Here is a 22,291-nt window from a genome sequence, read left to right on the forward strand (position 1 = left end):
TAATTAGTCCTGGTGACCATCAGGGATAACATTTGGGTTCAGGCTGAGTGGGAGTTCAACCCAAATCTAAGCTTAATCATGGCTTACCAAAAAAAAAAAAAAGCTCAGTTACCTGTCCCATAATTTCCAGGTACTGAGATTTAAAACAAACAGCTGGACATCCTGAGCAACATCATTGACCAAATAGGATTATAGCCATATCTGGTCAATGAGATCACCCAGGATCCCTGCTTCTGCGTTTACAGTACATTCCCACAGTATAGTGAAAGCAAAACTATGGGCAAAAAACGTTTTTTTTTTTTTTTATGCATTTTGGATACAGTAAGGGAGGGTTATAACCCCTGTCAGTTTTTTATGTGCCCCATTGGGGAGATTCACTTTACTTCCTTTCCTATAGTAAAAACCAGGAAGTGAGAAGAATCCATTGGGGACACCCAGGTCACCAGAACTAGTGTCCCCATCAGTGGTGACCCCCTTATTTCCACGGCTGCCACCCCCATGCTCTATCCGCAGCTGCTATTTTCACAGGACATCGCCGCCCCCTATTCAGCAGGGGGGAGCACCTGATTAGAGACAGAGGCTCTAATAGGCTTCAAAATAAGGTGGGCTCGTGGCGCAGAGCATTGCACCAGGATCCCACCCAGGTTGTACAACAGCGATTGAATATTCGCTATTAAAAAACTGATCCTTAATCCGGCCAATCAGAAGCAGGTCTGAGACCCATTTTCTGATTGCCCAAAAAGAGAAGAGTCTCAATTGGCCGCCGAGGAGGATGGAGGAAACAGAAGCCGCCGTGATGTCCGTGGAGAGCAGGGGGAAGGGAAAGCTGCCGCCACCGAGCAAGGGAAGCCGCCGGTGAAGCGCTGCCCACCATAGATGGGGTAAGTGCACCTGACCCACCCGACGGACCGGAGGGGGGCGGGGGAGGTGGCGCTGTTAATATTTGACGACCCCCCCCAAAAAAAAAAAAGTTACCACCTGCCGCCACAGGTCCCCATTGGAAGATTTCCACTCTATTACTTTTCTCGGGACAACCCAAACTTTGAGATTTTCTTTTGCTTTCAATGATAATGGTAAACCAGACAAATATAGAGAGGGTGAATCTCCCTAATAAAAAGGCACAGACAGCAATAAAATTCACAGGGATCCATCTCCCCTCTATCCAAAACTATATAGAAAAAAAAAGTTTTTACCTTTAGTTGTACTTAAAAGTAGAACTATAGGCAAAACTTTATTCCCCCCCCCACCTCCCATTTTGGATAGAGCAAGGGAGGGTTATAACCCCTGCCAGATTTTTTTTTCCGAGATCTGTGTCCCATTAGAGAGATTTCCCTTCACTTCCTGACCCATAGCCAAACAGGAAGTGAGAAGGAATCTCTGTAAATTAAGGTAATTCCTAGGGACCCAGCCACCAAAACATGTCCCCATTGGAAGATTTCCCCTCCATTACTTTTCTGGGGACAGCTAAAATTTGAGGATTTTCTTTTACTTTCACCAATAATGGTAAACAGGACAAATAGAGAGGGTGAATCTCCCTAATGGAGGCACAAACCGCAATAAAAGCTGACAGGTGTTCTAATCCAAAACGCTTCATCCAAAACGAAACGTTTTGCCTTTAGTTATACATTAAAAGAAATCTCCAGCCCCCCCCCCCCCCTCAAAAAACAAAAAAACAAACAAAAAACAAACAAACAAAAGAAAAAAAGTATTATTTGTAACTTTTGAATGCTCTACATTAAAAAAGTTTTGGCTTTCAGGGATTTAGATACTTTTTCAAATTGTTTATAGTCTATTGCTGTAATAAAACTTAAGGGGTACTAGGAAATGATGTAACACTCCTAGGTTAGGACAGTGTATATCAAAACCTGAATGTATTATTTTCTAGGGTGGGAAAAATGACCAAACTCATTTTAAATAGTAATCACTTTGTAGGTTGCACCCAAATGTACCTATTTTCAGCAAGAAACCATTAAGTCACGCATCACGGAGCATAAAAATAAGCAAATAATGGTTTCCACTCTCTGTCAGCGGTGCCATTTCCCCCACACCTGGCCTGTAGTCGCTATTCTGCATTACAATGTTTGAGTACAAAAAGCCATTTACAATATGACCAACTTGGCTCCCAGCCTTGAAGAGACTCTGCCATGGGATTAATAAAAGTCTGGCATCACTGAACTCTCTATTGAGAATACTAGCTCCCTGGCTGTTATGCTGATGCTTTGGCTTCAATGCTGTCTGCGTCCTCCATACATTTAATGCATTCTTTTTTCTGGGTCTGACTCAGAATTCCTTAAAAGGATAACTAAGCCCAAAACCAAGCTTGGATATGTTGACTGCATTCATTTTCTTTTCACAGACTAAATACATTTTCTGCAAGTAGAGAAAAATAACCATGTATCCAGCTAAAATTCCAATTTGCTTGTCAGTTTTTGTGCTTTGAAGTATTATATTAAACAGCCTTCAGCATTTTTTCCTGAGTTACTTTCCGTGAACTCCAAAAAAAAGGCCTCCCTATGTAATGGTGAGGTAGAGTGAAAGATCAGTGGTCCAGTCTAGAGAGACAACCATGGCTTCCTCCGCAGATACAGTGAAGAAATGAGCGTTGTCACTCCAGGACAGGCAAAGTGAAAATAAAAATGAAAACCACTGCAGCCACCACATCTAATGACAGGTAAGCCGCAATAAATCAGATTTTTGTTCTTGGGCTTCCATACATTTTAAGCCTTCTTATGAATGACATCAGATATTTTGTTATTCAACGTGGCATACACATCAGTCACAGCTCCGCTAATATAGATTTCCACATCCGTGTCCAGACCACACGTGAAATGTCATTTTACATAGTTAGTCAAGTTGAAAAAAAGTCCATCTAGTTCAACCTATAAAAAGGGGAAAAAAAAAATTAAAAAAAAACATAAAAGTATGGTGGCTGCAGTGGTTTTCTTTTTCGTTTTCGTCCTCTATTTGTACCTTGTGATCCTGCCAGTAACACATTTTCGTGTCCTAAAGTGACAGCGCACACTTCTTGACTGTATCTGTGAAGGAAGCCATGATTGTCCCTATAGATTGCACTACTGATTTGGACCACTAACCCATCCTTCACTCTGCCTATTACACAGGGTGGCCTTTTTTTGTAGTTAACTGACAGTAACACAGAAAAAATAAAAAATAAATAAAAATAAAAGGATAAAAAGGTTGTTTAACCGCTTGCTGACCGCCGTATAGCAGTTTTACTGCTACAGGGTGGCAGCTGTGCACCGGATCACGCATATACACGTGATCCTGATCTCCTGCCTGCAGGGGGCATGCACGCCACCAGCAGGCCGCTTCTGCTGTCATAATTCGCAGCAGAAGCCGATCTGCGGGTGCCGGGCACTCAATGTCCTCCGGCACCCGCCGATTGTCGGTAAACTGTACAGAACGGGGATTTGACTATGTAAACAAGGCAGATCCCCTTTCCGATTGGGGGGGGGGGGATGGTTTTGGTGTTCCTCAGAGCAGGGACTAGAATCCATCTCTTCCCCCAAGTAAAAGCAGCACACATAGTAAACACAAACACTGGCTAGGCACACAGTTAACCCTTTGATTGCCCCTGATGTTTACCCCTTCCCAGCCAGTGTCATTGGTACAGTGACGATGCATATTTTTTAGCACTGATCACTGTATTGGTGCCACTGGTTCCAGCAAAGTGTCAGCTAGCCCTCGTTCACACTGAGCATGGCTTTGAAATTGTGCGACTTCATCTGGACGTGCACAATTTCAAAGTCGCATTTTAGTCTGACTTCAGGGGCGATTTGAAAGACATCTGTGCGGGTTCATGCACAGATGTCTATTGAAGTCGCCAAAAGTAGTGCATAAACTACTTTTGGAAATCAATGTGGCGCTGCAAAGTCAACACTGCGCCGATTGGGATGGTGCCATTGTGGTAATAGGCTGCGATTTGACCTCTCAAACTGCGCTGATGTGAATGGGGGCTGAGTGTTCGATTGTCCGCTGCAATATCACAGTACTGCTATAAGTCGCTGATCGCCGCCATTACTAGCATAAAATATAAATATATATATATATATATATATATATATATATATATATATATATATATATATATATATATATATATATCTATAATAGTTTGAAGACGCTATAACATTTACGCAAACCACCCAATATATGCTTATTGGGATTTTTTTTTTTTTTTTTACCAAAAACATGTAGCAGAATACATATTGGCCTAAAGTTATTAAGAAATTAGATTTTTTTTTTTTTTTTTTTTTTTTACATTTTTATAGGTTTGATGGAAGTAAGAAATTTTTTTTTTCTCACAATTGTGTCTTTTTTGTTTATAGCGCAAAAAATATAAAACCCAGTGGTGATCAAATACCACCAAAAGAAAGTTCTATTTGTGGGAAAAAAAAAATGTACAAAAATTGTATTGGGGCACAGTGTCGCAATTTTAAGTTAAAGTAACGCAGTGCCGTAACGCAAAAAATGGCCTGGTCCTGAAGGGGGGTAAATCTTCCAGAGGTCAAGTGGATAATATCACTTCAAAGCACAAGAACTGACAAGCAAATTGGAATTCCAGCTGGGTAAATGGTTATTTTTCTCTACTTGCAGAAAATGTACTTAGACTGAGAAAAGAATGCAGTTAACACATCTAAGCAACAAATGACCAGAAAACATCAGGAATCATTTGACTAAAGTGTCCAGCCAGGCTGGTGACTGCATCTTATCAGAGCAAAGGACAAAGGTGCATCTCCTGGGCTGGTGACAGACAGCAATGTAAACAAGAGAGAAACCAATAAATCACTAATCCACCCCAAAAAAGGGCCCCTGGGGGGGGCGCAAATTCTAACATATACCAGTGTTGATACTCTCAGGGTTTGGAGTAAGACTTACATCACTTGCATCACTTACACAGGGAGCTGTATGTTCCAGTAGTCAATCAATACTCTTAGCAATTATTCATAAGCACTTTGAATACTCTGATTAAACTGCTAAAAATGCCCATTTAGCTTAGAGAAAATGCACGCACGCGAAAGAGAAGGAAAGGACAAAATAAGTAAATGCTGATTCATCCACTTGTGTTTGTAAATTTAAACTTGAGCTATTGAGTTATGTAAACAATAGGAGGTAAAGAGAAACTTGTGGGCAAAAAAGGAATGCATAATGCAGGATTTGCAGCAATACTCACTTTCAATATGGAACTGCCCCCCCCCCCCCCCCCCCCCCCACAGTAATTCCTTTCTGCCACTTGATGTTCTCAGTCCTCCAGGTTAAAATGATGGCCAATGTCATTCAACCCACTTTCTCTAAACACTGTCTGTCATGGACCTACCCCCTGGACATCACAAAGCTTTGGGACTGAATATGACTACTGCCCAGGCTCACATGTCACTATGTGAGCGCAATTCTATGAGGAGATGAGGAATGACCAGACGGTTTGGGGATCAGAAGCTAGGCTTCTGCCTTAATATGCATTCATATTTGACTGATGGGAATGTATAATGGATATGTAAAGCGCTGTGTAAATTGACAGCGCTATATAAGTCCCTGAAATAAAAAAAAAACATTTAAAAATAATAAATAAAAATTTCACCTGGCTATGAAGCATTTTTTAATATTTGTTTACATTATTTAGACCCGATCATAATAAATACATACAAATCCACATTCCCTTTAAAGCAGATCTGGCTTGGTGTGCTAATACAGCAAATGGCTCATCACGACTTATCCCATTGGCATGTGCGTCTACGGGCAGGCACTAAAAAACAGACACTGGGCAGCAGATGATCAGTAAAGATGCTGACTGAACTTTTAGAGATGTGAACACTCAGCCCCAGTTCACACACTAGGACGCGGTGCGGGAAACTCGTGATCCGGGCAAGTGTCCCACATCGTGCTCAGATCACACTGTCCTTGCCATCAGCAGTGGGTGTCAGTGCAGCACCAACACCCCAAACACAGGAATTTGCCTGCATAGGATTGTATAGTACAAAACAACCATACGACCTGGTTGTAGTGCATTTCTAAAATCGGCGCACGCACTACATTGGTGCGATTTGAGCCCATACAAAACGAAGGGACTCAAAACATCACACCACACTGAATGACATGTGAATTGCACAGTGATGCGATGCGATTCATAGTATGAACCAAGGCTTGAAGAGGGCTATTATAAAGCACGATTATGAAAATATGACACAGCAAGTGTAATTTTAAAGGAGATGATGCCCACCATATCATCCCTTTACCGCTAATCGGAGAGAAGACAGATGACACAGCTAGCTTTGCCATAATCCACCAATAAAAATGCCATAAACATTTGGAACCTATTAATATGGGTAACCACCGGATGCATCGCTCCATCTCACTCACACAAGCCAATTACAGACTGGATGACAGGTATATGGCACAGGATCGGGTCATCGGAGAAAGAAAAGAAGCGGATATTACCCTGGTGTAATAGATCTCATCATTACACATTTATTGCTCAATTAATCTTCCTCTTTCCACCAACCAGGCTTACAACATATTAAGTGGCTTTAGAAAAATAGCTTGGAAGTCGTGGCAGATAGAATAAATGTTACACTACAGATAATCGTTTGACGAAGCATTGGACTATTAACATTCAAATACTACAGGGCATATTTATCAAGCAGTGCATCTGACATTCGACAAATATTCATTGCAGGTGAATCTTCCTGTGCATAGGGTTTCAATGACAGCGATTGCTGAAATGCACATTTCCTGCATTGTAAAAATGATCTTTAGGCTGGGTTCACACTTATGCGAATTGGATGCGGTTTTCCCCACATCCAATTGGAGAGTGTGCCCAGCTCTCAATGGAGCCAGGCACATATCTCCAGAGCAGATTGCACAGGGGTTGTGTGTGTGTCTTTGGCTCAGTTTCAGGCCTGAATTCAGGCAAAAATTCATGTCCGATTCGTCCCTGAGACAGAGAACAGGGACGCACCGGACACACTGCTGCGAGATGCGTCTGTATTAAGTGTGAACCCAGACTAAAAGTTAATCAAGGAAAAAAACTTCCCATCATAGGATGCTCAATTTATCCCTCATTATGGGTATTTTAAAAAATTAAATTAAAGCTGAACTTCAGGCAAACAGCTAACTAGTTGAAATACATACATTGTACATTAGTCGTTCTACCTGTGGAGAGATTGAAAATATTGTCCAGTCATTCCTGAGACATACGCAGTTCTGTCAGACAGAAGAGCCATGTTGGGGACCTGACTTTTCTTCATGGCAGAAAAGCAATGCAGCTTGGTCACCTCCTGCCCCCCACAAGCCCCACCTGTGATTAGACACTCAGTATTATCCTATCTCCTGCTCTTGGTAAAACTAGCCATCCGTGGATCAAAATTTGGCAGGTTCAGCAGGGACCAGCTGAATTTTGATCCATGTATGGGCTCTGAAGTTGTACAGAAATCAATCTACCGATCGACTTTTGTATAACCACCCTGCTGGGTTTTCTCTGCTCAATCAGTGCAGTAGGCAATAGAATTCACTGATCAGCATTGCAGGCTAAATGTGGGAAAGTGTTCCTGCTGTCAAAATACAATATTGCAGCAGGGAGGATTCCCTCATCCACCTCGAATGTGTGGATAGGGAAATTGGGTCAGTTTTTTTCTATTCCCCGTCCTTTCTGGGTCTGATATGCACTGTACAGGCAATTACAGAAGGCCAATACTAAAGTTGGGCATAAACAGATTGCAATTTGGCCGGTTCAGCAGGGACCGCCCGTATCAATCAGTGTGTAGCCGTTTACAATCGACAGTAGTTGATCACTAGATGGACTTCTGTCAAACAGACAAGTTGGAAGACTTTTGTCTGTCAATGGCTACAGCCACAGATTATTGTATTCTGACAGTATTGTAACTCGTTTGTGTGGATGAACGAATTGGTTCATTTTTTTATTAATCCCCCCCCCCCTTTACCACTACCCATGTATAGCTAAGCTTTACAAAGATCAATGTATTTAAACCACATTTCATGTCACAAGCAGTTTAGCCCATACAATGTAACTTATGGATGCCCTGGAGACACAGGTGCAGCTTACAGTTTACTGCCAGCGGCCTGTCAAATAAATGACAGGCTGAAACATGTTGGCAGTATGTGGCTGGAAACTGTTTGTTGAACCAGGTGCTCCAATAAATAAATAAAATAAATAAAAAGGGGGGGGGGGGGGGGGGGGAGGATTTTGCACTGTGGGGGCCAAACTGCCACACTTTTTTTTTTTTTTCCGCGGCCTTATGGTCCATACACACGATCTGAAAAATTGAACGAAAATACCACAATGCGATCGTATGATAATCTGATCGTTAGTACACAGCCTTCGAGAGCCAATCACGACAGTTTATTCGATATTATTTTATCGGACATGCACGAAAAATTTCTCTCGTACAATGCCAGATCGTACGATTTTCGTTTAAACACTTGCCGCCCGCCATACAGCAAAATGACGGCGGCAAAGTGGTTTCAATATCCTGATTGGACGTCATATGATGTGATCAGGATATTAAGCCACTGGGGGCGCGCATCGCGGCATATCATTGTTGCGGTGTGACAGTCTGACACACTGCAACTCCGATCTAGGTAAAGAGTCTCTGACGGAGACTTTTTACCACGTGATCAGCCGTGTCCAATCACATGTCCAATCAATCTGTGCCCAGGCAGCTGCCAATCATTGCCCACTCCAATGCCTACCACTGCCAGTGCCACCAGGGATGCCTATCAGTGCCACGGTATCAGTGCCGCCTATCAGTGCCACCCATAAGAACTCATCTTTGCAGCCTTTCAGTGCCCAGTGTCGCCTATCAGTGCCCGCCAGTGCCACCCATGAGTGCCCATCAGTGCCGCCTATCAATGCCCATCAGTGCCACCCATCAGTGCTGCCTACCAGTGCCCATCGTCAAAGCCCGCACATTGGTGCCACCTCATCGGTGCCGCCTTATCAGTGCCCATCAGTGAAAGCGAAAACTTACTTATTTACAAAATGTTTTAACAGAAACACAAGCAAAACTTATTTTTTTTCAAAATTTTCAGTCTTTTTGTATTTGTTTAGCTAAAAAAAAAAATAAAAACTGCAGAGGTGATCAAATACCACCAAAATAAAGCTGTATTTGTGTGAACAAAATGATAAAAATTTAGTTTGGGTACAGTGTAGCATGACCGCGCAATTGTATATATATTATACATACACACACACACTTTTTTTTTTATACAATTTACACATTTACCTACATGTACAGTTTATTATTATGGTTATAAGGTATAGTTAATAAAAATATGTAATTTCCCTCCCAGAGATAACGAAGATATAAGCTGCCTCTTGTGTACGGTGTATATAAGCCATGACAGATGACAACACTTGATTTATAATTACCACACATCATGTCACAGACCGGGATCACTAGTTCCATTGCAAGGCCAGTAATGGGGATTTAACTCCAAGACCCAGATTATAGGGACTGAGCAGGGAGGGCACACAAGCTACTCTGCAATCATCCTACCCTAGGTAACTACAAATCCCAGCATGGCCTGATAGGGATGCTTTGACTTAAAAGGATAACAAATACCCAAGAATAAAAATGCAATATATTACAGTTTGTTGTTTTTTTTTGTTTTTTTATTCAGGCCAAGTACATTTTCAGTACCTACCGAAAATGCTTGTTGATCTTGCCAGAATTGTAGTATCCTTGTCACCGATCGTCTTTAGGTGACCCACCAATCTCCTGGACCCCCCATGTAATATAGATGGAGATAAAGACATGTTGGCAGTCCAACCTGTGCGACAACCATGACTGCCTCCATAGATATAGAGGAAGAGTGAGAGTAGCTACCCCCGGACAGGAACCGTGTTACTGGCGAGATCAGATAATAAAGGGGAAGGCTTGAAGAAAATAAATGCAGCCACCACATCGAAATTTTGGTAAACTGCAAAATAGGACATCTTTGTTTATGGGTTTAGATAACTTTTATGTAGTTTGGATAAAAAGCAAGGTTAACACATTCTATAAAATACTACTACAGGTCAAAAAAAAGATTTTCTCTTTTTCCATTTCACATAGTAGTCTTGGGGGGGGGGGGAAAATCACCATCCAGTAAAAGGCCTGAAAAGTTACCGGACATAATTACCCCAGGGTTGTTCTGCATTGGCAGAGAGCGCGAGTCCAACGCCTCGGCATGGGTCATGTGACCAGGGTAGCAATTGTATCTCAGGACAGACGCTGCTATTGCAAGTTTTTCAGCTCTCTCTGAGGTCAGAATTTTAACATATCATCTATGTGTTATTTTTACACTACAGGTCCACTTTAAGTAGCGGGTTTCACTCCCCCACACCCCCCGAATGTATAGTAAGCAATTAAACACTGTGCATGTGGAATAATTAGTATGCTTCTGACAGTGGGCCGCTAACACAGCCAGGGACAATGTTAATACACAGACAAGCAAAATGAGCCTTAAATGAAAGGAAACGGCTACCATTAACACACCCTCTCATCCGCTGCTTTTAATAGAAACAGATAATTTATGCGGGAGGAGAAAGAACATAGGGTAGGATTTGGGGGGGGGAAACAGAAAAAGGGAGGAAAAACATAGGGTAGGATTTGGGGGGAAACAGAAAAAAAGGCACAAATATAACACACAGCATGCTCTTTATTTAGCAATGTAAAGGGCACTATGCAAAGTGCAGGAGCCGACTGCAGACAATCGTCTTTCATTGTGTGATGGCTCCAAAGTGACCGCTAAATTCTGATTGGCTGCTCTGTGCTACTGCACATAACTGACTTTTATACTGACCTAGTACAGAGAAGCTAAATCAAGAAGCCTTTGATGGAAGCTGCAATTAAATGAAAACGACACAGTGCAAGGGCTTACCTGATTGGATACGAATCGCATTGTTTAGGCAAGCCTTCATTTTTTATATATCAAATGGTAAACCTTAAGGATATTGTGTAGACATTGTACAATCAAATTGTAACATGCATGTTCAGCTTAAAAGATTTATCTAGAAGACACTGAAAATGTGGTACATTCCCTATCACATATTACAGTAGATTCCATATAGTAATTTTTGACAGGCAACTTACAGCTCGATCATCCTTAGAGACAAAGCCCCAGCTTATACATCATTTAGCCATAGACTTATGCCTAGTACACAGGGGCCGTACGTCAGGGGGACATGGGCGGGTCTAATAAAAACTGTCCGACATTCGGCCCATGTGCATGTCAGCTGGTCCAACAGAAGCCGGCCGTTTGGCTAGCTTCTGTCAGACAAACATGCTGGAAAACCAGCAGCCGACCGACTCCCAATCAGCACTCTCATCCAATGGCAGAGATCACTGACCAGAGGGATCTGGTGGGAGGGAGGCACCTTCCCCGTCAGTACACAACTGCTTAGTGGGGGAGATTGATGTACTAACATCAGACTGTTAGTACAGTGGCACCGACCGGAGTTGTCAGTTTTTTTTTCGTTCAATCCACTTGAATGAAAAAAAAAAACAAAACTATAATGTGTACCAGGCTTTAAAGTGATTGTAAAAAGTTTTTATTTTTTATCTTAATGCTTTCTATGCGTTAAGAGAAAAAAAAACCTGTGTGCAGCAGCCCTCCAATACTTACCTGAGCCTCGTCTCTATCCAGCAATGTTGCAAGAGAGTCTCGGCTGTCCGGGACTCTCCCTCCTCATTGGCTGAGACAGCAGGCTCCTGCTGCTTTCAAAGTCAGTGAGCCAATGAGGACAGAGAGGGGACGGGGCTAAGCCACAGCTCTAGGCCTGACTGGAAACAGCAGTGGCTCGGCATAGGTGTCCCCATAGCAAACTACTTGGTGTGGGTGCACCCGGCAAGAGGGAGGGGCCAGGAGCGCTGGCGAGTGACCCAAGAGGAGGATCCAAGCTGCTCAGTGCAAAACCACTGCACACAGGAGGCAAATATAACATGTTTGTTAATTTTTAAAGGAAAAAAAAAATAATAGGACTTTAGTATCAGTTTAAGCCCAGTATACCAGTGTTAATTTAGTCAACAAAAACATTTTAGTCAACTAAAATAACTAAAACATTTTAGTCGACTAAAATACGACTAAAACAATTGAGATGACTGAAATACGACTAAAACCAAAAGCTAATTTTAGTCAAAAGACTAAAATGAGACTAAAACTAAAATGCCATTTTAGTCAAAAAAGACTATGACTAAAACTAAATTGCAATTACTGAACTGTACTGGAGATTTTAGTTGACTAAAACGTAGGACATTTTAGTCGACTAAAATGTACTGGAGATTTAGTCGACTAAATACGACTAAAACTAAAACTATTGCAGAAGACTAAAATGGGACTAACACTAAAATGCCATTTTAGTCCTAAGACTAAAATTAACACTGCAGTATACACATTAAGCAAATTGGACGAATAGTCGTCCGGTTTTCCTCAAAGTTTCACAGTAAGTCAAACCTGAGGTTTATACTAATTGTACAACAAAGGCTTGTTGTTAATTGTTTCTGATCATGCGCAGTCTTTCATATGCAATTTTTCTCATACGAAAACCACACAACAGTACACATCAAACGAAAATCTATACTGATTTTGTACACCCGTGCTTAGGATCAAATGTGTAAAACCAATAAAGTGCCTCTACCAATGTGAAATCAATATGTGACCAGCTGCAGCTCTAATAAGGTGCTATACCTTTTAAACTAAGTTTACTAATTTAGGCTCCGCTTAGTCTGCTAAATATGCCATCCCATAATAATACCAATAGGATAATACAAACAGTGAAAAATAAAACATCTAATAAAAATTACATTAAAAAAGAAAAATGAAAAGTGATAAAAGATGAAAAAAGGTAATTATAAGCGATTGTAAAGTCTGTTTTATTTCCCCCCTATAAAAATAACAAACTTATTATACTTACCTGCTCTGTTGCTGTGGATTTGCACAGAGGAGCCCGGATCCTCCTCTTCTTGGGTCCCTCTTCTGTGATCCTGGCCCCTCCCTCCTGTTCAGTGCCCCCACAGCAAGCAGCTTACTATGGGGGCATCCGAGTTGAGTCACAGCTCTGTGTCCATTCAGACATGGAGCCCTGACACGGCCCCTTCTCTTTCCTGATTGGCTAGTTGACTTTGATTGACAACAGTGGGAGCCAATGACGTCGCTGCTGTGTATCAGCCAATCAAGAAGGAGAATCTCAGACGGCTGTGACACTCATGGACAGAGATGGACCTCAGATAATTATTAGGGGGGCTGCTGCACACAGAAGGCTTTGTCTTAATGCATAGATAAAAAACCTTCTGCCTTTACAACCACTTTAAGTCAGTCCATATCCTTCTGCTTCTTAATTCATTCAAAATGTGACAAACAACCATGCAGTCTTTAAACAAAAATCGTTAGTTTTGTTTATGTATTTTTGAGTTTGTCTCTTCGGAAAATTTTCGTTTGAAACTTCTGAATCAGTTTTTTAACTCATTATGGGAAATTGGTCTCTTCGTTGGAATCTTTAAGTGTAAGTTACCTGTAAGTGCTACCTTGGCTATAACAAATGGAGAGGTAGAGCCCCCCCCCCCCCGGAGCTCGCTGTGAGATATCAGGAAGACACAGACGGCTCCCACATCCAAGATGGCAGCACTAGGTATCCAAAGCCTGGTGAAGAATTGGCTCCAGTGAAGAGAGCATTGGACTTTTGGACTGGTAAGTTCCCGTTTGTTAAATCTCAGCAGCTACAGTACTTGTAAAAAATGTTTGTAACTTTAAAACAGGACTGAAGTTCCCCTTTAGGCTGCCCATACTAGAAGAAATTAGTTCAAAATGATTTAATTTTAAAGAACGTTCATTTGACACCATGATGAGAGAATTCAAAGCAGTAAGATGGAATTTTTTTTCCAAACAAATTTATTTCTAACAGTGAACGTGGATTTTATTTAGGAAAATGATATTCATTCTAAAACTGAATGTTAAAAGCTAAAGAATTTTTGAAAGTACTTTCGAATAGACATTTATCAAGTCTTCGAAGACCAAGAATTTTGGTACAAATATTTGTTCGAAAATCTACTAGCCAGCTTTGGACACATGAATGAAGTGCGGTCAGCACCTCTAGGAGCAAGACTCCCCCACAATAATATAAAATGGGCTCTTTTCTGGGGGGGCATGCTTGGTACACTCCGTAATTATACTTTATGTGTTTATTATAACCTGTAGGATATATTTTACATTACTAAAGTCTACATTGTAGACTGCCTTTTGATCTTTTCTGTATTGCATAGAGATATTCAATAGAAATTGGTAATTGAGGAAAGAAAATAATATAATACGGGTCCTATTATGGGGAAGTTTTACCCTTTTAGCGACAAGCCATGACTACCCCAGGAAGCCCCTTACTCAGTTGTGTCATTGCGTCTGAAAACAGCTGCAAAGCCAATTTACACATAAAGGGCATAAACTAAACACCACGAACCGGCACTTGTTCTACAGCTTGAAAGGGAGAGTAATGTCATCACTGGTCGAGCTGAGAATTGAATATCGCACTGCAAGAAATGATCTTTTAGGCCCGATTCACACCTATGCATTTTTTGTGTTTTTTAGCATATTTGCACTACACTCCATTTAACATGGTTTCCTATAGAACACGTTCTGTAGTGCAAGTATGCATTTTTAGTGCTTTTTGCAGATTTGCACTACAGAACGTGTTCTATAAGAAACCATGTTAAATGGAGTGTAGTGCAAATATGCAAAAAACACATAGGTGTGAATCAGGCCTTAGTAGGTGCAATGTAACATTTATCAAACACCAATTGCCACTAAAACCAGCATTGTTCAATTCTGATCTCCTGCAATTCTCATCCCTTATTATTATTATCTTATGACACGGCTAGGATGCTTTCAAACAGATGGTGACCAAAGCCATAACACACAAGCGTATATTATCACTCTCATGTAAAAACGGATACTGTTCATTTTCTTTGGCGATGCTGAGATCGCCATTACTGCCGCCATGAAAATCATCGTATGGGGGCAATTCTGCTCCAGACAGATAGCAACGCAATCCTCCAGGCTAAGCCTAATCATCCCCGGCAGAAGAAGCTTCATCCACAGCTCTGCAGAGAAGGCTCAGCAGAAGCAGGACGTGGGGGGGGGGGGGGGGGGGGGATATGGGAATCACAACATCCCCAGATGACATCCGTTACAGCGATTATCTATGTGTGTCATGAATCTACAATGCAAATATCTTATGGAGGCTGAAGAAGACGACAGGAACAGCAGAGAAGTTCTAAGGGCAAAATACAGATCAAAACTTCCTGCTTCAACATAAACACCAGGGTTGAATAATATTATTATTATTATTATTATTATTATTATTATTAATAATAATAATAATAATAATGGCAAATCCACTTTGCAATACAAGTGCACTTGGAAGTGCAGTCGCTGTAGATCCGAGTAGAAGATCTGAAATGAGGGGAAGCTCTGCTGATTTTATGATCCAATCATATACAAGCAAAAATGCTGTTTTTTATTTTCCTTACATGTCCCCCTCAGATCTACAGTGACTGCACTTCCAAGTGCACTTGTAGTGCAAAGTGGATTTGCCTTTAGTAAATAAACCCCAAGATCACAACAAATCTGTAATATTTAATAACATCGCTAGGAAATATTTACAAAATTGTCTCTACAATGGTCTGCTCTACCTGACTACCCTGTAAAAGAGACTTTAGTAAATTAAAGAGCCCTTTCACATTGAAGCGCTTAACCACTTCAGCCCCAGAAGGATTTACCCCCTTAATGACCAGGCCATTTTTTGCGATACGGCACTGCGTCTCTTTAACTGACAATTGCGCAGTTGTGCAATGTTGTACCCAAAACAAAACTGATGTCTTTTTCCACAAATAGAGCTTTCTTTTGGTGGTATTTAAACACCTCTGCGGTTTTTATTTTTTTACGCTATAAAAAAAAAAAAAAAAAAAAATTTTTTTACTTTCTGCTAAATAAATATATTAAAATAAAAAAAAGTTAAAAACAAACAAATGTATTCTTTTTTACTAGTAATGGCGGCGATCAGTGATTTTTAGGGACTTTTTTTCCTACCTTTAGGCCAGATTCACACCTATGAGAACTAGATGTGGGTTTCCCTGCATCTAATTCGCATAGCAGGAGAATGTGACCGGCTCCCTATGGAGCCAGTGCACATATCTCCATTGTGGCTGCAGAGCGCACTGCACAGAAACGCTGTGTGTCTTTGGCTCCATTTCAGGGCCGAATTCAGGCATAAATTCTGCCCTGATTCGTCCCTGAAACGGTGAACAGGGACGGACAGTGTTGCTGTGCGATCCACGGCCAGTTTTGGTGTGAACCGAGCCTTAAATGCCCTTACATGTTAGCCTATGTATCCATGCACCTATAAGCGTTTACAGGCAGAAAAAAAAACCCCACTGCCAGTACCAGGTGCAGCAGCGTATTAGCAAAAAAAAAAAAAAGGGAGATGCTAGACGCGTTTAGCCCTCAAGCTTTAATAAATTTCAATGGCCAAAATGCGTTTACAAGCATCAAGAGTTTACTTCTGCCAAAACGCTGCAGCCATGAGAAAAGGCATCTAAGAGATGGTCCAGTGTGCATGAGGCCTGAGCGCGTTTTCAATGCAGTTTTGGATTCCCGACTCCCAGTATGCACCAGTGAAACGCAACCGTGTGTTTTTGTTGCGTTTCTAATAATAATATTATTATTATTAATAATGAGACACACTGCATCTGCAGCACAAATGAATTTGATTACATTTTTGGTGCAATTTACAGCTGTGTTTTAGTGTGGCAAACATGCATCAGTGTGAAAAGGGGCCTTAAATTCAACTCTACGTGAGCAGGTAAATAAAACAGGTGAAATATATATGGGAGCCCATTTACGTTTCTCCAGGTCATTGCAGTGCATTAATGTGCCCTGGCAACCTATTCATTATGAATGGACTGCCAAAGTACGGCATTGTGAAGGCGATTATAGCTGGCCTGCATCATGCCTTGGCATAGTGAATAGGACCTCACATGTATTACATCGGTGTAGAAATGGGCAAAGTGATGGCACTTTTTAAAGGCCGATGCACACAAGAATTAAAAAATAAAAAAAAGGAAAAAGTAGTAAGAAGGGAGAAGGAAAAGTAAGAAAAAAGGAAAAGGAAAAGTAAGAAAAAAGGAAAAGGAAAAGTAAGAAAAAAGGAAAAGGAAAAGTAAGAAAAAAGGAAAAGGAAAAGTAAGAAAAAAGGAAACGGAAAAGTAAGAAAAAAGGAAAAGTAAGAAAAAAGGAAAAGTAAGAAAAAAGGAAAAGTAAGAAAAAAGGAAAAGTAAGAAAAAAGGAAAAGTAAGAAAAAAGGAAAAGTAAGAAAAAAGGAAAAGTAAGAAAAAGTAAGAAAAAAGGAAAAGTAAGAAAAAAGGAAAAGTAAGAAAAAAGGAAAAGTAAGAAAAAAGGAAAAGTAAGAAAAAAGGAAAAGTAAGAAAAAAGGAAAAGTAAGAAAAAAGGAAAAGTAAGAAAAAAGGAAAAGGAAAAGTAAGAAAAAAGGAAAAGGAAAAGTAAGAAAAAAGGAAAAGGAAAAGTAAGAAAAAAGGAAAAGGAAAAGTAAGAAAAAAGGAAAAGTAAGAAAAAAGTAAAAGGAAAATAAGGAAAAGAAAAGGGAAAGAAAAGGGAAAAAAGGGAGCAGTAATCAATATCAGGCATTAAACAATTGGTAGGGAGAGATCTGTACGTGAATAAGCTATTAAAGTATCACCGGCATAGACACAATACTCCCCGGCATAGACATTTTTCAGCAATCTAAAACTGTGTGTGCAATAATGAGCTCCTATGACTGCCAAAAGTGGTCAACATCCAAACGTAGAAGACCAGAAACAGCCAGAACATTGTCACACACTGCAGATCTCTATTACCGAAAAGGTTTGATGCCCGGTTGTCACACTAATTAAAATTCCAGAAATCTAGAACTAGTAAAAAAATAAAGACTTCACGGCTCATTCATAATTGTGCATTACAGAGACATCTGCTAAAGTGTACATATCACCATACATCGTTCATTGTGAACAGCATCCCAAAACCCTGTACAGCAGACGTTATAAACATGTGTGTTGTGGTGTGCTGCATTGAAAAAAAAAAAAAAAAAAGGGCCAAGCAGTTTTTCCCCTGTTGTGTGTTGGCAGCCCATTCATAACAAATGGGCTACCTGAACACATAGCAAAATAAAATGTGTTAACCACAAGGGAATTCTGAAGTTTAAATCCACCATCAAACTCTTCAAATCGGGGCCAGGCAAATGGTATTCTTAGAAGAAGGTCAGCAATAGAGCCGCATAATAAAAGTTTCCTTCGTGTCCGTCACCAGACTATTCATTTCAATAACAATCTTCCCCTAAGATTATTTATGCATTTCATGTATTTTCTGCATATTATTTATTTGTAAAACCTGTTTACCTGTAGACATCCAAAAGCCCTGAGACTGCTGCTGGGAGACACCATCTTTGATGTGATGTCAGCAGCCCCAGCAGACTCTCTTCACTCCTCCCTCAGTAGCTACATTAAAGATTATGTAGGGAGGTTAGAGGTGGGGTGGAGGAGCTGGGCCAGCACAGAACATAATTACACACAGGAAAGGGCTAGGCAAATTTTCCAGCAAGCTGAAAGGCGCGTTGCAGGTCAATAAAGTATTGTATGTGGAAAGGAAAAATGAATAACCTTGAACACTAAAGCGCTGCGTATGATAAACAATTGCCATGTTTTTGTTTTTATAAAAACCTGCTTTTCACATTTTTCTTCCTTTATTACATTTCAGTGCTGTGGGTCTCCCACAGTTTCTTTGCAGTCAGTTCATGTCTATTTTCACTTCAGTAAGGTCATTTTGGAGAGTGGATTTCCTATAGTGAAAACAGTGGTGTAGCGTCACATATGGAGACCCATCACATTTGGCTACCCGCTGGACTGCGCATGCGCAACGCCACCATATGCGTTCCAACACCGTGGCGATCTGCGCTTTCGCAGAATTTTGTGTCCACACCCCTGAGTCCAGGTTCAAGCCCCACCATCCAAGTGGACATAGAGTTAAATTATAATTATGCCGAGCGAAGGGAGGCCTAGCCCGAAGCGTGGCGAGCCTGCGAGGGGCCCTGTGGCAAAGTGGTCTTACAACAGTGTTGGAACGCATATGGCGGCGTTGCACATGCGCACTCCAGCGGGTAGAAAAATGTGACGTGACAGTGGAACATATCTTTGCAGTATGTCACATCACCACTTGGGGTCTCCACTGAGAAAGAGCAACTTGAGAATAATTGGGAAATAGGGAAAAGTTTTCACCCCATAACAGGAAATGCCTGAGGAAGGTTGTTAATGACAGGATCACCAAGCATCCTAGCTTACAGATCTGAAGATACTGGTTATTTTTTTGTAATAAACATGTTAAAATAACATGAGTGTTCAGCGTTTGGGTTTACTTATTTTAACATTTGCTGCCTTGGAATCTGTTTCCAAATCATTGGACACTGTCTGAAAAACTTGCCAGCTGGTACTTTAAACAGCACCTGTCACAATAAAAATATGGATGAGTGTTTACATATACAACTTCCAGGGCTGCCATCTTCACCCTGCTGTCCTACTTGGGAAAACTTTGCTGGATGTATACTTGTTCTAGCTCTAGGAGTCGCAAAGTAATGCAGCAAGTATAAAAGTAACGGTTCTGGATCCTGCACAGTGAGAACAGCATCGCCCACACCTTCCTGACATGTCCCTTTCATTAACATTGCTTTTTATGGGATCCCACACATTGCTTTACGTGTATCTGCCAAGAGATTGTCACCCCTGCTTCCCTTCCCTCCTACAATATAGTGATGACAGGTGCCAGAGCAAATCCAGTGTGCCCTCTTATCATGGCATCGTTTTCTCTGTAGCCTGCCATGCCCCCCTCCCACTACTGAGCCATATCATTAGAAGTCTTGGGTCACACTGCTGAATCTCTGGATGCCCGTTATATCTACAGAGTGCCAACACTTCCCACATAGGAAATAATACATTGTTACTTTACTGATATGTTTACAATAACAATCATTCCTCAATATAAAAGAGACAATGTATAAAGGAACATGTGTGCTATAGAGTAAAAAAATAAAATACAAATAATAGTATGTCACTGATGACCATCTTCAATACACCCAACCACCCTGGCACCCCAACACACATACCCTCCCCCTCATTACCCAACACACGTAAACCCCCCCCCCCCACGCACCCCAACCTGAACCAATCATACATACCCCCCCCTCAGTACCCAACACACATACCCTCCCCCTCATTACCCAACACACGTAAACCCCCCCCACGCACCCCAACCTGAACCAATCATACATACCCCCCCCCCTCAGTACCCAACACCCCATCAAACATACCCTCCCCCTCAGTACCCAACACACATAACCTCCCGGCACCCCAACACATACCCCAGCCTGTACCCAACACACATAACCCCACCCCATTACACATGCCACCCCAATACCATTCATACCACCCCGGCACCCAATAATTCATACCGCCCTGGTACCCCATCACACATAACCCCCCCCGGCACCCCATAATTCATACCGCCCTGGTACCTGATCACACATACCCCCCCCAGCACCCCATAATTCATACCGCCCTGGTACCCCATCACACATACCCTCCCCCTCATTACCCAACACACGTAAACCCCCCCCACGCACCCCAACCTGAACCAATCATACATACCCCCCCCCCTCAGTACCCAACACCCCATCAAACATACCCTCCCCCTCAGTACCCAACACACATAACCTCCCGGCACCCCAACACATACCCCAGCCTGTACCCAACCCCATTACACATGCCACCCCAATACCATTCATACCACCCCGGCACCCAATAATTCATACCGCCCTGGTACCCCATCACACATAACCCCCCCGGCACCCCATAATTCATACCGCCCTGGTACCTGATCACACATACCCCCCCCAGCACCCCATAATTCATACCGCCCTGGTACCTGATCACACATACCCCCCCAGCACCCCATAATTCATACCGCCCTGGTACCTGATCACACATACCCCCCCCAGCACCCCATAATTCATACCGCCCTGGTACCCCATCACACATAACCCCCCCGGCACCTCATAATTCATACCGCCCTGGTACCTGATCACACATAACCCCCCCGGCACCCCATAATTCATACCGCCCTGGTACCCCATCACACATAACCCCCCCAGCACCCCATAATTCATACCGCCCTGGTACCCGATCACACATAACCCCCCCGGCACCCCATAATTCATACCGCCCTGGTACCTGATCACACATACCCCCCCAGCACCCCATAATTCATACCGCCCTGGTACCTGATCACACATACCCCCCCGCACCCCATAATTCATACCGCCCTGGTACTCCATCAGACATACCCCCCCCGCCACCCCATTATTCATACCGCCCTGGTATCCCATCACACCGCCCCAGCACCCCCATAATTCATACCCCCCCCAGTACAAATCACATATACCCCCCTTCCCCGTACATATATATTTATACTGCCCTGGTACCCCATCACACATGGCATGACATTATCCCATACCACCCAAAATCACTCATACCCCCTGGCAACACACATCCCCCCGTCAGTCTCTGACCCCGGCACACCAGGGACCCCTCATCACCATTCTGTAGACATTGTAGCACAGGATGAGTCCTCCCCCCCCCCCCCCCTCCCGGTGTGTTCCCGGTGTGTGCCCAGCCCCGTCCCCCGTCTCACCGGCCAGCTCATCCGGCTCCAGCCCGCTATCCGCGTCTGTCCCGCAGATCACGAAGTAATGGGCCAAGCGGCAGGGCGGAGCGGCCGAGCCCGCGGCTGGAGAGGAGCTCATCGTCCCGGTGTGTGTGTCCGCTCCCCGATCCGTCCTCAGCACCGGCCGCCTCTTCGATCCATGACCACCGGCCACCGATCCGCGTCCCCTGCTATCACCTGAATAAGCTCAGCGCCGCCTGCGGAGTCCACTAGGGGGAGCTGCGGAGCACTAACCCCGCCTACTGGCGAGAGCCCTGACTACAGGCTACACCGCGCCTGTCTAGGAGGAGCCATTCCAGGACCCCGCCCACCCTATAAATAACTGCCGCTGAACCACACCCCTAAAGGTATTAATACGCCTACTGTGTGGCTAGAGGATCTCCACCGCTGTCTGTAGCGGAAGACTGTGATTTACTACACAGAGCAATACAGTATATAGAGGAGGAACAGCGCTATATATAGATAT

General features: G+C 42.6%; 1 protein-coding gene across 3 annotated transcripts in view; it reads right to left on the minus strand.

Moving 5' to 3' along the window:
- DENND5B (DENN domain containing 5B) overlaps positions 1-22,063 on the minus strand; it is a 176,176-nt gene extending 154,113 nt beyond the window's left edge. For all 3 annotated transcript variants that reach the window (XM_073621860.1, XM_073621858.1, XM_073621861.1), the window contains exon 1: positions 21,793-22,063. In XM_073621860.1, the coding sequence (XP_073477961.1) occupies positions 21,793-21,904 (112 nt within the window). In that variant the 5' untranslated portion in view covers positions 21,905-22,063. The remainder of the gene's footprint in view (positions 1-21,792) is intronic.
- Between the last annotated feature and the right edge of the window lie 228 nt (positions 22,064-22,291).

Source organism: Aquarana catesbeiana, linkage group LG03 (genome assembly GCF_042186555.1).
Source record: "Aquarana catesbeiana isolate 2022-GZ linkage group LG03, ASM4218655v1, whole genome shotgun sequence".
Lineage (NCBI taxonomy): Eukaryota > Metazoa > Chordata > Amphibia > Anura > Ranidae > Aquarana > Aquarana catesbeiana.